General features: G+C 52.9%; 1 protein-coding gene across 1 annotated transcript; it reads right to left on the reverse strand.

Moving 5' to 3' along the window:
• Positions 1-11,450: 11,450 nt before the first annotated feature.
• LOC117008986 lies at positions 11,451-16,164 on the reverse strand. Its single transcript, XM_033083131.1, has 13 exons — positions 16,125-16,164; positions 15,668-15,732; positions 15,230-15,553; positions 14,900-15,048; positions 14,508-14,655; positions 14,119-14,300; positions 13,899-14,036; positions 13,514-13,628; positions 13,204-13,341; positions 12,795-12,971; positions 12,512-12,667; positions 12,251-12,352; positions 11,451-12,173 (listed from the first exon to the last, which is right to left on the reverse strand). Exons 1-13 carry the CDS (start codon positions 16,162-16,164, stop codon positions 11,451-11,453), a joined length of 2,457 nt encoding a protein of 818 aa, XP_032939022.1.
• Positions 16,165-17,301: the final 1,137 nt, after the last annotated feature.

The following is a 17,301-nucleotide window of genomic DNA, read 5'->3' on the forward strand; positions in this document are numbered from 1 at the left end:
CTCGTTCACAGTCAGAGTCAGCTGAGAATACTCTTGCTGCTTCAACCTGTATATTGCCACACTGAACTCCCCCACACAGCCTGCAGATACGCACTTTCATACACCTTCAGGGTTTCACATCTGCTCCAAGCAGCTATAGCTCCAGAGAGAAGTAAGCATTAAACAGAAAGCATTCCTAAGTCACTCGCTTCTCTAAGCAGCCCTTAAACTGCACACAACACACTGCAGCTCTGCACCTTCCTCCTCAAATAGATGTGCCATCACATTTTTCACTCTCGCAGCTCTTTTGCCAAAGTCCAGAAGCTGCTGCCATCAATGAGGCTCTAGAAGAAAAAGCCAGTGCTGGGCTGCACCTTCCCCTTGCTGCATGTCCGCCACACCAAACACACTTCTGCACTATGTACTTACCCTTCCAGCATCTTCTGACATCAAAGGTTTTGAATCTTGACATCTAAAGCTAAATGGGATTGTTTCCACATAGGGCTCACATTGGAATATGTATGAGCACAGGTAGTGCCGCCCACCTTCCCCCTTATAACTTGATTTTGGCAGGCAATCCAGTGGCAGTAACTCTCCTCTCGCAGCCTGCGTGCCCTGCACACACGACCACAGTGCTCCACAGGTTTGTTCTCAGCGTTCTGAAGCATCATGAAGCATCATGCCTTTTCATTCTCCCAGAGGACAAACCGTCCACCTACTTCTTGTGCCGATCACTTTTTGTTGGAAAGGACATGAACACGTTGGTCTCTGCAAATCTGAAATTTCCATGACCTTGCTTGAAGTCGAGCAGAAAATTGCATAGCAGCAGAGTGAGACTGCAGTTCATATGATGGAATAGGAAAGAGCATTCCATTTGTGGAACGAATATATCTTTCGTCACTGTGAAAAATTTGTTTTCATATTCATGCTGCAAGAGAGACAGAATGTAATGGTACATAGAAGTGAGAAGGAAAGTGCATGGCCCAGGTGTGTTTTGACAGTAGCAGTGCACTAGACTGCTTCTGTGCCAGCACAGTGTGTTCTTTGAGAGAAGTAGATGGATGTTTTGCACTCTGGGAGAATGAAAGGGCGTGAAGTTACCTAAGGAGTAGAATGAAGCCACAGAGCACAGGGCTTGCATGTGAAGTGTATGGGCTGGAAGAGGAGCATGGCTGCGCACTTGCTTGCCTGCAAAATTCAAGTTTGCAGTCATAAAAGAGGAAGTGCAACAAAAGGTATTCGTGCTGGCACATATTCTTATCCAAGCCCTAGGGGAAAACAATCCCATTTAACATTAGACTCTGAGATCCAGAGAACACGATGGTAGATGCAGTGGAGAAGAGAAGTCCAGAGTGCAGTGGCAAGTTTGATGCAGATGACAAGGGGAAGGTGCAGCTCAGCACTGCCCTTTTCTTCTAGGGCTTTTTATAAGGCAGCAGCTGCTGGATGTTGGAAAAAGACCTGCAGGAGTGGGAAAATATGATGGCACATATATGTCAGAAGGACACTGCATAGTGCCAGTATGCTGGGTGCAGTTTAAAGGCTGCTAGGAGAAAGGAGTACCCTTAGGAATGTCTTCTGTCCTGACACTTCTTTCTCTGTGAGATCCATCTGCTTAGACTCAGTAACACTAAAGGTGTGTGAAGGTGATTGTGCTGCGAATATCAGGTTTCCCAGGGAAGAGGGAAGGTCAGAAAATGCTTTCTCTCCTGGCAAATCTCCCAGTCTGAACTGCAGCTGGAAATGCTTTCCTGTAGCAATGGACTCTGTCACCTTAGGAAAATGCGATGATGCAATATAGAGAGAGAGTTGAGACAGAAAGTGCGAATCCGTAGATTGGTCTAGTTTCAAGAGGGCAAAGGGAAGATGAAGGCCAACATTGGCTCTGTGTTCTCAAACTTCTTTGGGAGCAACTGCTGGATGTTTGGAAGGTGTTTGGGTGAGTGAGAGTGAGAGGGTGAGATAGATACATAGAATTAGAGGGAAAGTGTGTATGTCCAGGGAGTTTGATGCAGTTCAGTTGGTGTGAATTGCACGTTGAGCAGCTGATCACACAGAAGAAGTGGTAAAACAAAGAGGCAATACTGGAATTGCCTTTTCTTTTGCAGCCTATAAAGTGCACAGCCAACAATGAAACGATTCCTCCTCCTTCCCTGCTGCATGCAGGAGCACATTCTGTCCGTCTCCAAGAGCCAGGATCCACTGCAGAGCTCTTTCCTGCACTGCTCCCACACGAGTGGAAACGGGCCAGGAAAGGTCTCGGCTTTCTCCTGGGCATTGTCGGCGCTCATCAAAACAACCCCACCATGGCGCTGTCAACTCACAATAGAAAGACTTGTGCCAAGCCCAGCTCGAAACGCCCAGGCAGTGCAGAGTCAAGCTGCAAAACGTCCCTGCTCTCAAATCTACAGCGCCAGTGCAAAAAGATTTCCCCGACCTTCCTCTACCAAATGCATACTTTTCTTTGCACCACACTCGAAGGAAAACACGAACTCCATTGCCCTAAAAAATCTCTTCACTCTCTCAGAGTCCAGCCGCCAACTTGAAAGCATCTGGCAAAACCAGAGCTCACGAAAGTGCCAGGTGAGAAAGATCTCGCTGCCTACAATTTCAGCTGCACCCCTCAAACTGCGAGCACACACCTGGCTTTCCTTCTCAGCTCTAGGGAACAGCCTAAGCCTTCAGTCTCACAGAGTCAGGATCCAAACAGAACGGCACCAGGGACTGCTCACACTCTAAAGCTACCAGGACAAAAAAGCTCAACAGCTTGGCGCCTGCATTCCCACTGACAGTTCAACAGCTCCAACCCAGACAACTGCCTTTTGGGAAAAACATTCCAATTCACTAAAGAGCACCCACGATGTGCATCTAAATTTGCTTATTTTTTCCAAAGAGAGGATCTAGAAGCCCATCTCAAAAGGAATGGCATCCCCTCCTCCAAAATGCAAACCATCTGGGGACTGATCCCACACCAAGGTGCCAGAACACTGTAACTGAGCATTACCTGCCCAGGGCACTAGATCTGCTGCACACCAAGACTCAGCGTAGCTGCTTACCTTGTCCAAAGGACGTGTGCTGCCAGAATTTCAAGAAGGCCCCTATGAGAATGGGAAACCACATGCCAAATTAAAATTTTCAGGAAACCACCTTCCAAAGAATGACACTGACTCCATAATTGTACACATTGAGGCAGTGCTCCAACACCAAATACGCCAGGACAGAAAGTTGCCAGGACAGGAAGTTTGACTTGCATTAGGGAGCTTCTTATCCACACATGAAACACCGGGGCTTTGTGCTTTCCTTTCTATGAAAAAGCATTGCCATTCTCACAGAGGATCTTACCAAGTGAAAGTTGCATACCACCTGCAGTATTGCATACGTCCAACAACTGCTCTTGCATAGAGCACAGAATGCTCCTACATAGGACAGAAATGTCTTGCTGGACTATTCCTCCCCTTGGTACCTTAACATCTGTCCCACCAACTCTGGCACTGTGTCCTCTGCTTCCCAAGGACAGGCCCTCTGACTCACTCGGTCTTGCCTTCAGTACCTTGCCTAGCTTTCCCCTAGTTTTTTAACCTTTGTTATTTCCCTTGCCTGTGTCTGCCTTGCCTTGCCCTGCCTACGACTTCCTTGCTTTGCTTTGCCTTGCCTACCATTCTTTGCCTTGCTTCCCATGCAGGCAAGGCAATGCAAGCCAGGTGTGAGCAACTGTGGGCAAGTCAAGGGAGAGGCTGGCAAGGCCAGAGCAGTGAGAGGACAGCAAATGGAGAGGTAGTCAAGCGCAGTGTATGAATGTGAGACTCACAAGCTGAGAGCAAAATGAATCTGTTTGTTGTAGATTGAAGACAGAACTTACACATTTAGTGTAAGAACCTTTGTTCAGTCCTTTGCACACAACTGGGTTGCAGGCCTGTAATAAATTTGTTGGCCTGACAGTTTGTTAGTATTCATAAGATTTGCAAGCTTTGAAGAAACAGGACGGCATTCCTATTCTTAGATTTTGTGTAATCTAAGTTCTTCCATGCTTCCCAGGAATTTTCTACATTGTCAGGCTTTGCTGTTTCCTCACTGGCAAGAGAAGGCCCAGAAGTTCTAAGCAAGGCTGGGCATAGGAAGGTAAGCCCAGTGACGGGTAGACCAGGCAGAAACAGGAAGGGCTAGGCAAGGCAAGGCCCTGGAGGAAAGCTGCATGCAGGTCAAGGAGGTCCATGGACATGGATTTTCCGAGGAAAACCGGACTTCTCCACATCACCACTGGACCTTCAGAGGGAAATTTCACCCTCTAGAGGACCACTGCTCCAACTGAACCACCTCTATCACTGCAAGAGGACTGTAGCCACCATTTAATCAGACTGCTACCAGCACCCTGACTGACGGGGTGTCAGTGTTTGGGGTTTGTTCTTTGTAGTACTGTATTTCTATTTTAATATTTCTTAGTAAAGAACTGGTATTCCTAATTCCCATATCTTTGCCTGAGAGCCCCTTGATTTCAAAATTATAATAATTTGGAGGGAGGGGGTTTACATTCTCCATTCTAAAGAGAGGCTCCTGCCTTTCTTAGCAGACACCTGTCCTCCAAACTAGGACAGATTTTGGTGCCCAAAGTGGGCTAAGAGGGCATCGAGACATAAAAGGAATAACAGTTCTTGAGTAACCTAATTTTTTGTGCGCTGATACAGAAATCCCACTAGGTGTCAATATGTGATCTAGCTTACCCTGGTTTGGGTAGCACTTGGTTGTGGCTGTATTTCTCCCATTTGCAGCCCTTATCTAAACATGGGCCCTATAACTAAGGCTACTGTGGTTGTTATTCAGTTTGCATTATGGGTTAATAAGGTGAGGAATTAATGGACTTTTAACTTCCTTTGGAAGGCGGGTACATGGATTCAGGGCAATCACGGCGATCACACACTCATTGTATATTTTTGGTTATTTTAAAAATGGTGCCTACTGTGACGGAATGACACCAGGGGAAATTTTCTCCCAACACTTCACCCAGTTTTTTGGGTCTACCCTACCAGTTTTTGAAGGGTTCAAATCTCCTCTAAGTGCTAATGATATCATACCATCGCTGGTGTTACTGATAGGCTTGTTCTATTTAACATTCAGAGATAAGGGGATATTGGCTTGGATAACCACTCTGATACCTACCCTAGAAACAAGGGATGCTGCCCCAGAGCCTGACCCTTTCCACAGCCCACCTCAGAAAGGAGCCACCCGGAGTGGGTGGGGGTTCTAGTGAAGAGATACGTGAGATGGGCCAGATTCTGAAGGAGTACCTTTCCCCAGCTGGTGAGAAACCCTCCCCTGTTAGGAAAGATGAATCAGGAAAATCTTCTAAATATGATAGCCTAGCAAAAGATCCTGAGAATATGGAAACCATAAGTGAGATGGAAATGAAAGCCACCTTTGAGCTACCAAACCTTAGTTACTAAATAACTAGAAGACAATAGGTTGGCCGGCCGAAAGTAATCCTCCCTTGATAGAACAATGCCTTCTGCTGGAGTGCAGGTCCAAAGGCCAGAGAAGACCCTGCTAGCTTGGCAGAAGGGGTCCAAAGAGTACAGTAATTCCACAATTACAAGCCACACCTCATTATAAGCTGCACTTCCGAGGTGTCGGCAACGTTTTGTTCTTCCTCCATATATGAGTCAGACTGGATTACAAGCCACACTTTCGTTTGCAGCAAGGATCCACGTGCAACTTTCACAAAGCTGCCAATTAGTAACAGAATTGCGGGATCGCGGGGTTTACTGGCTCAGCTCAGGGCCGTGCGGCCCCATCCAGTTCCCCCGCTGCCACTGGGGAGTTGCCCTGCCCCAGCTCGGTTCGGCTGCCCCCTTCCCCACTATTGCTGGGAAACGGCCCCGGCCCAGCTCGGCCTCCCTGCCGCCGCTGGGGAGCTGCCCCAGCCTGGTTCGATGGCCCCGCAGATGCTGGGGAGCTGCGCCGACCTTGCTTAGCTCCCCCCTCGCCCACCATGACCGGCCCCAGCCCCGCTGCCCTGCGGCCCCAAGGGGAGGCCCTGGTTGCACTTGGAGCGGGGCGGGCTCGGCTCTGCTTGGGGCTGCTGCGGACTCGTACTTCCGGGTTGGCAAATTTCTGAACTTTTGATCATATATTGGCTGCTCCGGATTATCAGCTGCACTTCCAGGTTGGGACTAAAATTTTAGTCAAAATGCTGTGGCTTATAATCATGAAATTACTGTATTTTGAAGTGTAACATAGTATGGTAATGTAATGATTCTTATAGGCTGTATGGAAATGCTATAGGATTTGTATCTTGTATTAGGTTGGTTAGTGGAAATTAGAATACTCAACACAGAAGAAGATTTATTGTATTGTAACGGGAACTTCACTCTTACTTCCTGCTCTTACCTCTTACTTCCCTCCCTTACCATCCTCTTACCTCTTAGCCCTTAGTCCTCTAGAATCTTACTACACCCCCCACTTTCCTTCTGCCCTGCTCCAAACTGCAACTGGCAGCTCCTGGCTGGGCCCTCTTTACCCACGCCCTTTTGCAATAAACACAATTTCCAAGACCTGCCTATGGAGTTCTCTCCGTTTGTCCCGACCATCCTGCCCACCATCACCACCTGTACTCTCCTACAATCCTCCTGCCCTAAAGAGAGAGAATCCAACGATGCTGCAGTGGACCCTACAAACCTTACATCTGTCCAGGTTCCAACTAAACCACAAGGGCAGTCACAGCCAGCAGCAGTCCCCCCAGTGAAACCAGAGGTTGAGATCATCACCGAGTCCCTGTCGCATGAAAATCTCCGTAACCTGCGAAAAGACATTGTATGATGGGGCCAGGAGGCTTTTGCAACTTGGTTACTTCGGGTCTGGGACCTTATGGGTATAGGTGTGCAACTGGATGGTACTGAGGCAAGGAATTTGGAACCTTTGAGCCAGGATTCAGGTGTGAATCAGGTAAGAGAGACAGGTCCCCCCTTCCCTCTGGGAGCAGCTTTTAATGAGTGTAAGAGAGAGGTTCGTCCACAGAGAGAGAATGCAGGACCACCACCATAATCTGCACTTGAAGACCCTTGAGGAAGGGATCCAACAGCTGAGAGAAGTGGCCGTACTGCAGGTGCTCTTTGGGAGGGTTGGACAGCATGACAATGACCCTGACAAGGTCAGGAGAACAGGGCAGATGCTGTGGAATCTGGCAAACCTGGGGCCATCTCAATACACCACCTTCATTGCAACAATTAATGCCAATAGCAACAAAGAGACAGTGGGTTCTGTTGCTAACAAGCTCAAAAATTTTGAGAGCATAATCAATGCCCCAATGCAAGCTCATGTCTCTGATGTGGTTAAAGAACTCAAAGAGAAGTTTGAAGAGGAGATGAGAGGGATGAGAGAGGAGATGAGGAAAATCAGTGCAACACCAGTGTGAGTCACAGGCCCCAAAGTTAGAGTCCGACGACCCCAGCTAGGGAGAGAGGGTACACCCCACGATCTGACCTGTGGTTCTTCTTGCGTGACCATGGGGAAGACATGGAAAATGGGATGGGAAACCCACTTCTGTCCTGGCAGCACAGGTGCGTCAGCTCAGGGAGGGAAGCACTAAACAAGGGAGTTCTGCTAAACTGAAGGTAGCCTCAACCTCCCATAATCAAGGTGCAGGGTATTACAGAAAGGAGGATAATCTGTCAGACCCACTTGAAGGAACCTCTGCTATGTATGCCCAGGAAGGAAATAATAGCCAGGCCTAGAGGGGCCCTGTCTCTAGCCAGGGAGAGGCATGGGATAACATGGTCTATTGGACGGTGTAGATCTGATGGCCTGGCACATCAGAGTCACAAAAACAGAGAGCATTAGTTGATACTGGTGCACAGTATAACATGATACCATCAGGACATGTGGGGGAAGAAGCTGTTTCCATTGTTGGGGTGTTGGGGGGATTGCAGGACTTGACTTTGCTGGAGGCTGAGGTGAGCCTGACTGGGAAGGGGTCGCAAAAACATCCAGTTGTGACTGGCCCAGAGGCTCCATGTATTCCAGGCATAGACTTCCTCCAGAGTGGCTATTACAAAGACCAAAAGGGATACAGGTGGGCTTTTGGAATAGCTGCTGTAGCAGTAGAGGGCATTAAGCAGTTGAACACCTTGCCTGGACTGTCAGAAAACCCATCTGCAGTGGGACTCCTGAAGGTGGAAGAGAAACAAGTGCCAATTTTCACCTCAACAGTGCACCGCCAGCAGTACCGGATGAATCGAGATGCCGTGATCCCCATCCACAAGATGATCTGTGAGCTGGAGAGCCAAGGAGTGGTCAGCAAAACCCACTCACCCTTCAACAGCCCCATCTGGCCTGTGCACAAGTCTGATGGGGAATGGAGATTGACTGTGGACTATCGTGCATTCAACAAAGTGACTCCACCGCTGAGCGCTGCCTGCAGGACATGCTGGAGCTCCAGTACGAGTTGGAGTCCAAGGCAGCAAGGTGGTATGCCACCATTGACATTGCCAATGCATTTTTCTCCATTCCTCTGACAGCAGAGTGCAGGTCTCAGTTTGCTTTCACCAGGAGGGGTGTGCAGTACACTTGGAACCGACTGCCCCAGGGGTGGAAACACAGCCCCACCATCTGCCATGGACTGATCCAGGCTGCACTGGAAAAGGGTGAAGCTCCAGAACACCTGCAATACATCGATGACATCACTGTGTGGGACAACACGGCAGTGGAGGTATTTGGGAAAGGAGAAAAAAGATCATCCAGATTCGGCTGGGAGCCGGCTTCGCCATTAAAAAGAGCAAAGTCAAAGGACCTGCCCGAGAGATCCAGCTCCGGGGAGTAAAGTGCCAAGATGGACAACGCCAGATCCCCAGTGAGGTGAGCAATAAGATCACCGCGATGTCTCCACCAACCAGCAAGAAGGAAACACAAGCTTTCCTAGGTGCCTTAGGCTTTTGGAGAATGCACATTCCCGAGTACAGTCAGATTGTGAGCGCTCTCAACTTGTTCACCCGCAAGAAGAACAATTTCCACTGGGGTGCTGAGCAGCAATGTATCAATGTATCTTGCCATCCAGTTGCCCATAGATGGGCATACATGAGATCCTTTGATCTCAGTTTCCAGAAAAGTAACCATGAAGATGTGCCCAAGGTTTGGAGAGGAGTCCTACACATTTCCAGGGAGTGTGTAGGAGACTTCTGCCTCTGTGAAAACTTGTGTTCCTTTTGTAGTTGTAAAGTAGTGCCTTTTCAACCAAGGATTCCTGGCTTATCTCTCTACATCTGGCTTTCAAGGCAAGGCATGGTCCCTGTAAGCCAAAAGTCTCATCTCCTTGGTGCCAGAGATAACTCACTGTCTGACCTGGGTTATCTCACCCACATGCACCAGCTGAAGGACACAGCAGACAAGCTTACTGGGCTAGAGAGGAGGGGGGACATCCTGCCACAGGGGGAGAGTTGCACCTATCTCACTGGGTGCTCCCTGGGAATCACTTTCCTTGACCAGTCTCGATTTGAGACAATTTTGGCAGAAATGTCCTGAATGGGGTGTGTGCTCTGAAGATGGCATTCCCTCCCCATGGGGAGATTTGTGAAACCACGCTGAAAGAATTCCTCCAGCTCCTGCAGCTTCCCCATGGCCTAGCTTAAATACTGCAGACCCATGTCTGGGCATAGAGCAGGTGATAGCGGATACAGTATCATAAAATCACCCCAAGACAAGAAGCAAGGCCCTGTTTTCCAAAGGCATTTCCTCAAATGTGTAGCATTCCCCAGGAGCACGAAGATACCCTTCAGAAGCCTTGGCAAGGCTGAATTACTTCTGGGCCCTTCAGAACAGGCATCCAGCTCAAGCTTATATTCCCCCAAGTGTGTTTCCAGGTGGAGGTTCAGACGTGCAGCCCCAGGCCCTCGAGAAACAAAAGCTGCCCGCTGCCTCTTCTCCTGCCTCAGCTCCTGCCTGCAGTCACAGCAGCAAAAGCAGGCTGTTGCCGGCCAGAGAGCAGAGCCCTGCTCCTGCAGGACGCTCTGACCAGCACCTTGCAGGACTCTGGGCTGTGCACCCAGCACTTTTCATGCCCGCTCTCAACAGGCTTTGGCACACCAGAGCACAACCTGGCTGGCTCTGCCATCAGCACACCCCAAATGCAGGCGGAGGAAGGAGCAGCACAGGGTGTTTTGCAGCCTTGCCCAAGAGAGACTGCAAGGGTGCCCTCCCTCTGCTCTCCCCTGCTTGGCTTTCTGACTGGGTCTGAGGCAGGGGCTGCGATTCCTCACTTGTGGGGACCAGAACCGCACCCAGGATCCCGGCACTGCCTGACAGCGCTCTGGACACTGCCATGGTCACACTTCCGAGTCTCGGGCACTGTGCTGCTGCTTCATTTTCTCTTTGGCACATCCATAGCTCCCTCGTAATTCCTGATGATCTTTGGGTCTGCCCTCTTCCTGACCTGTGCAGGGATGGAGTACTGCTGTGCTTTAAGGAAGCTGTTCTTGAAATCTTCCAGCATTCCAAGCTCCTTTGCCCTCTGTGGATGCTTGGCATGGAATCTCTCCTGGGATTCAGAATCCCTCTGCCTTCAGAGTAAAATCAGGTTGGCTCTTCCAAAACCCTGGGGCTTCCGGGTGCTCAGCAAGAACTTGAACTCCACAGAATTGTGGAACTAGGTCTTCAGCACAGCGCACTTTCCAGCCTGATCTGCCCTTGTTCTTCTGAATCTCTTCACAGGATACAACCTGGAACAGAATAGCAGGAAGGGTCCTGTGTGTGCCAGGGCTCCGGATTTGCTCTGCTTGAGCTCCACAGAGATGCAGGCAAAATGAAGAAGCCAAACTTTATTGATGGAATGCAAAGCAAAGGGATGAGAGGGAGGGGGAGAAAAGGGATGGGCACAGTCTGAGGGCTGGAGGGAGCAAGCAGTGAAAAGGGAGGAATAGTGGAGGGAAGAAGCGTCTGCAGGTTGGAGGGAGAGCACGATGTACAAGCAAGGAGAGGGCTGAAGCCACGTGACCTTCCCACAGGCTCAGCTGTGCCAATCATCAGCTGTGCCTGGAGCTCCAGCTGGTCTCTTCTGGTCTCATGGCAGCCTCATATTCCAGGGAATCTGGAGGTCTTAAAGGGATGCTGGTTCTTCTGAGCCAGCAGATGAGCATGGTTCTGCAGCTCTTCCGTTCAATATCTCTCCGTTTGTCTCTGAAGGGCTGTAAACTGTGCTCAGGACTTGAAGGGCTGGAAGAGACAGGAACACAGTCACGGCCACAGGCCGGATCTGTGGGAATCCAAGGGGACCTTCCTGCCAGGGCCATCCCAGCCAGCTCTTGCCATGGCCACAAGAGAGGAGAGGACAATGGGATCAGCTGCCAGGTGCTGGCCACGACTCCCCTCAATCTGAAATCTCTTTGTGCTCTGTCCACACCACCCCCTGTCCATACAGGGAGCGAAGCCCTCAGCAGCCAGGGCAGGGATTGCAGCTCCCCCCGCCAGCCCCCGCTGACAGCCCGCTGCCCTCACTCACCCTCATTCACCACCTGGAGCTCTTCCTTCTGCCCTCTCAAGCTCCTCACGGCGAGCACTGAGAACACAGAGCGGGTCACGGCCCCAGCGGCACAGCTCCCTGCCAGCGGCGCTGCCAGCCCTGTGGCCACTCGCCCTCCTGGCCCGGCAGGGCTCAGCCCGGGCCCTTGCCGCACCCTGACGCCCAAGGGCACGGCTGCGAGAGGGCGGCAGCAGCCCTGAGGGCAGCCGGGGCTCCGCGGAGCCGGGCCCGGATGGCGCTGCCGGGGCAGCAGGCGGAGCTGGGGCCGAGCTGCGGCGGGGCGGGGAGGGAGCCTGGGCTCACCCATGAACCTGATGGCCGCCGCTTGCAGGGACTCCTGTGGGCTCTGCAGGTACGGCACGGCCTGGCGCAGGTGCTCGGCCGCTCGGCTCCTGTCCTCGGCCAGCTGCAGAGAACGGCGGCAGGGAAGAGTCGGGGCGGGCTCTGCCCCTTTGCCAGGCACTGCCCGCACCCGGCCCCGGCATCCCCAGCCCTCACAGCCCTGAGGCACGGCCAGCAGCCGCTGGCACCGGGCTCTGCAGGGGCAGAGGTCCGGGTGCTGTCCGGGGAGCCGCGGTGCAGCCCTGCCCTGCAGCCCCGCTGTGCTGGGGCTCTGTGGGCAACCGGCTCGGACCCACAGGAGCCTGGGGAAGAGCCCGTGCGGCCCCTGGGTCAGCACTGGGCAGGGCCGCAGCTGCCGAGCGCACACAGTGAGCACCACGGGCAGGGGGCTTCTCCAGGCTGAGGCTGCGCCTTCCAGGCCATCCTTACCAGGCGTTCAGCAAATATCCACAGCTTCTCTGTCTGCACCAGTTGCATGAGATTTTTCTTCTTCAGGAATTTTGTCGAACAATGCAGCGTTTCCCGAGCGGCCTGGAGAGCAGCAGACATGTGGAGATGGCACCGCAGTTCAGGGCACAGGACCCACGTCCCTGTGCCAAAGCCTGCAGGAGGCTGCAGCCCGCCAGGCACCAGAGCAGGAGGCAGCCGAGCCTCCTCCCAGGGATGCACCAGCAGCCCAAGTGTCCTCACCTCTGCCACACACTGATTTTCATCATGGCAGTGGAATAAAAGCGGGAGTAGGCTCTGGCACACAGTTGACTTAAGGGGCTTTTTCCCCTCGTCTACTACCAATTCCATCACCTTGCAGAAGAGGTCAAGGGAGAGGAGCTGCACATGGCTGTTGTCCTGGAGGAAAGGAAACAACCTCAGCACCAACTATTCCAGCTTCCCTGAACAATGGCCCAAATAACCCACAGGACACAAAGTTTCTGGGCAGCAGCCAGTGCCCGTGGCTGAGGACACAGAGCCTTACATTGTCCAAGAGCGCCAGGAGTGCCTTGGCCAGCTTTGGTGCGGTGGTGCTGGATACCAGGATGTCTTTATCCTGGAGCACATTTGTGAACACACGGAGGGTCATGCCAAGCACCTCTCCATCTGCATCACCCAGCAGCTTCAAAAGACTTTGAGAGAGGCTGCACAATTTTGTGGCCTGTGTGGAAGACAAGGCTGTGCTGTGAAGCCATGAATGGCTGCACCCCCAACACCGCGCTGGCTCTACAACCCCACCCTGCTGCTGCAGGGCCCAGGGGCCAAAGGCCTGTCCCGAAGAACTGAGGGAGATGAGACAGGAGAACTGGGAGCGTCTGCCTCAGCTCCTGAAGCCCAGCCAGCCCGAGGGGCTGCTTTCCCCAGCACAGCTTCAGCCGCTGCCCCCTTCTCACCATTGAGACATCCTTGCTGAGCACCACAAGGCCTCTGAGCGCCAGGCGACGCCTCTCCCTGCAGGTGCTCTGCACATGCCTTGACATGATCTCAAGGATGCTGTCACCGTGTTCACTCAAGTCCAGGCAATCTAAGACCTGAAAGGCACAGGGCAGTGACAGGGGACCCAGGCAGCAGGAGCCTGGAACTGCACAGGGCTGGGCCCAGGCAGCATCACAGGGCATGGGCACCATCCCAGGCACCTGTGGCGACAAGAGGGCAGAGAGCGGGGAGGCAGCTCAGCGAGGCAGTGCTGGCCATCAGGCTCACCTCCACAAGGAATGCCAGGAAGGGCAGATCCCAGCGTGCCTCTTTTCTGCTGAACCACCCAAGCAGGCGGTGTGCAATCCCAGAACACAAGGAGACGGAGGCACGGCGCATCTCCCTGGCGGGGAGAAAAAGTCACCAAGACACTAAGGTGGGCAGGCAAACCTCTCTCTGGACTGACTCGTAGACATCCAGTCTTTGCCTTTGGATGTGATGTGGGCACTTTGGGAGGGTGCCACTTGTGGGCACTTCCTTGCCCAGCCTTTTCCAGTTTTCTTGGCCTTTCCTCGGTGCCAAGGCCCTGTGGTCCATGACCACGGTGACTGTGTGGGGCACCCTGGGCACAGAGCAGAAATCTCAGGGGCAGAGGGGAAATGGGGGGTCTCACCTGGCCAGCAGACCCACAGCATAGTGCTGGGTGTCAGGACAGAGCAGGGTGTCCCAGCCACGCTTGCGCGCCATGGCCATCACCTCAGGGTCATAGTGCAGACAGAAGAGCAGAGCCTTCATGGCCTGCACTGCAAACCTGTGTGCAGAGCAAAGTCCAGGTCACACTGGGAACACTGGTGCTCGTCACCAGGGCATAGGAAGGATGGGAGGGCTGGGACCTGTTAGGCTTGCTGGGAAGGCAGTGTTTCTCCCGGCATGCTCTCCAGAAGTTATTGACTTCCTCTGGCATCTGCTGTGTGGTGATGACAACATGGAAGAGCAGAGCCACAAACAGGCGGGAGGAATAAAGGATCATTGCCTTGTGGCATTGAGGCACAATTAGCCAGATCACCAGAGTTGCCTGCAAAAGAACCAGTGTGAGACAGCACTCAGTGCCGAGGTATCCGTGGGGCAGGGCCCGAGGGGAGAGGCAGGGGAGCAGCGGGCCTGGTGCCCCCTGAGCCTGTCCCTAGCCCAGGGTTCAGCCCAGTGCCTGAGGCACAGAGAGGATGGAGAGCTGCTGGAGAGGTGACTGGGGAGCGAGCAAAGGTCAGTTCCAGGAACTCACAGACAGGGCAAAAACATCTTTGTTGTCCCCATCAGAGGTGCATGTGCTGTGCAGAGGCCAATCCTCCATCACACAGAGCAGAGTTGGCAGCACCTTCTCCACTGTTGGTCCTGAAGAGCCTATGGCTCTCCACATCCTTGCAGCAGCTCTGTGGGATTGGAGCTCGGTGTCAGTCACAGTACCATGCCCTGTGCGGCTGTGGGGCCCAGGTGACAGAACCACAGTGCCCTGAGGGGCAGGGAGGGAGCATGGCAGCAGGCCCAGGAAACAGAGGGGCCTGAGGGTCCTGGACCTCTCCACCTGTCTGGCAGACCCCATTGGACAGGCTGTAGAGGGCAATGGGCCCTAAAGGCTGGTGAGCCCTGAGCTATCAAGGCATGTGGGCCTCGTACCTGTCACACGTTGGGGCACAGCACAGGAGGGTCAGCACCACGTCAGCAGGGTGTTCTTCAGCCAGCCTCCGAATGTCAGTGCGCAGACTGACACCCACAGTGGCACAGGACACAAGTCTCTGGTGAATGCTTTTCACCATGGCTGGCACCTGGAGGGGGTGGGGAATACTTGGAGCGCTGTCCAAGGGAGCAACTGCCCAGCTTTCCCCAATAAACGCTTTCCTCCCCACCATGCTGTGCTGGCCTTGGGGACTTAGGGGACCCAGTGACAATGGCATGAGTGGGCACCCAATCCTGTGTGGCTTCGAGCCCTGGCCCCAGGCTGCTTACATGCTGCTGAGAAGAAACTGAAGGTTCCTTGAAATAGTCCAGTATGAGTTCCTGGCTCAGAGTGGGAGTGGTGTCAATATTTGCAATGCTCTGAGTCTCTCCAGTGTCGGTGGTTGGGATGGCCATGTCCTCAGTCACTGCCATGTCAGCAGTTGCTCTGTCATCATTCATTGTAGTGTCAGAGTTGTTTGAGCGCTCAGGTGAATCTGGGCTGACATCAGGCTCTGCCTGGGGCTCGGTCAGGCTGGAGTCAGGCTTGGCTGTGCTCTCTGTTTCTGTGGTGCTGGTCTTTCTATGTCGAACATCTAGGAACTCCCGGAACATCTGCAGGAGAGCAGAGGACAGGGAAGAGAGGCAAGTTCCGTGGCATGCTGCAAGTGCTGTGCTGGGCTGAGCAGTGACAGCAGGCCCAGCACAGGTGGGGATGGCTGCAGGTACCTTCAGTGCTCGGCGGAAGCGGCCACGGGCTGGGTCCTGCTCTTGTGTCCTGTCCATGGCTGCATCTGGCAAAGAGGGAGCGCAGCCAGAGCTGAGGGGCTGTGTGAGAGGCCGGAGAGCAAAGCCCAGCCCTGTGCTCGCCTGGCAGGGACAGCCCTGGGATGCCCCAAGGGATGGAGCACTGCTGCTACTGGGGTGTCAGCCCGGCCGCTGTTCCTTCCTGTCCCTGGCCATGTTCACAGTGTGTGGGATGGGATGGGATGGGATGGGATGGGATGGGATGGGATGGGATGGGATGGGATGGGATGGGATGGGATGGGATGGGATGGGGCCAAGCTGCCAGCAGCCCTCAGCCCTGTGGCCCAGCTGTGCCACTCACCCTCTTGCATTTGCTGAAAAGTGTCCAGTTCTCCAGGCTGTTGTGGTGGGAAAACTCCAGCACTTTTCTTTTTCTTACTTCTGAACACTTTGAAGGGGCTGAGAAGTTTGCTCGCCATGCCGGAGTCTTGCCTCGAAGGCACCTACTATAAGGATGCCTTGGGAAAGCTGAGAGGCCGCAAGTCGTGCAGTTGTGCCTTGAAGACACCCACGACCAAGAAGCCTCAGGAAGGCTGCAGGACAGCAAGTCCTGCACTCTGGTCTTGAGGGCTCCTGCCACAAGGACAGGAGACTCCTCGTAATCGATTCAGATTGCCAAGCCCCGCGACTGCACCTGCCGCGAGTGCACCTGCAAAAGAAAAGCCTCGGGAAGGCCACGGGCCACCAAGTCCCACAGTCTTGCCACGAGGTCACCTGGAGGAGTAAAGCCTCGGAAAAGCTCCGGGTCAGACACGAACGAGTGTGCTGTGTGGGGGCTCCTCACGGCACCGCTCTGTCGTGTCCTGTCCCGTCGCGTGCTCCGAGCTCTGTGGCGTGGCTGTGTCACCATCAGCTCTTAGGTCACCACACATCACAAAGGGTCCTTTGCCATGGTGACCGTGGTGCACCATGTCACAAAGGCCCCTTGCACACACTGCCACCTGCCCTGGGGCAGCCCTCAGCCCACCCAAAGTGGCCCAGGTTGGAAGGAATCCCTTGGCCCAAATGTCTAAGAGAGTGTGACAGGAATGTTAGGAATGGCTCAAACCATCAGCAAACGCTGTCGTGCTCTGCCAGCTCAGTGAAACACTTATCTTAGAAAAATTAAGAATTTAGTTAAACTTAAATAATTGATTGATCGTCTGTCATCTCATGTTTGCTCAGGTGTGCTTACAATGGGAAAAGACGAAACTGGTAAGCAAGCCTGAACAAGCACGAACAATCGCAACCAGAAACCCATTCTTTGAAAAATTGGAATATCCCCAGAAATCATTTGTATTGTCATTAATAGAAAAAGGTCGAAAGTTTAAGGCGAGGAAGACTCGCCTTACTTCCTCCTTTTAGGACCCCTCCCCACAAAAACGACCCCAGACTTAATTCAAGAAGCCAACCACGCATGCTTAATAGCCATTCAAGCTAATTACCATAGGAAGCAGGGGATGGGAGGGACTGGTATTATGAATATGTATTTATTTAAACCTTTTGTTAATAAATAGACTCTGTGACCACCTGTAATTTCGCAGTGCGTATTAGGGGGCTACACCACGCTGCTGCCC

Source organism: Catharus ustulatus, chromosome 31 (assembly GCF_009819885.2).
Source record: "Catharus ustulatus isolate bCatUst1 chromosome 31, bCatUst1.pri.v2, whole genome shotgun sequence".
NCBI lineage: Eukaryota > Metazoa > Chordata > Aves > Passeriformes > Turdidae > Catharus > Catharus ustulatus.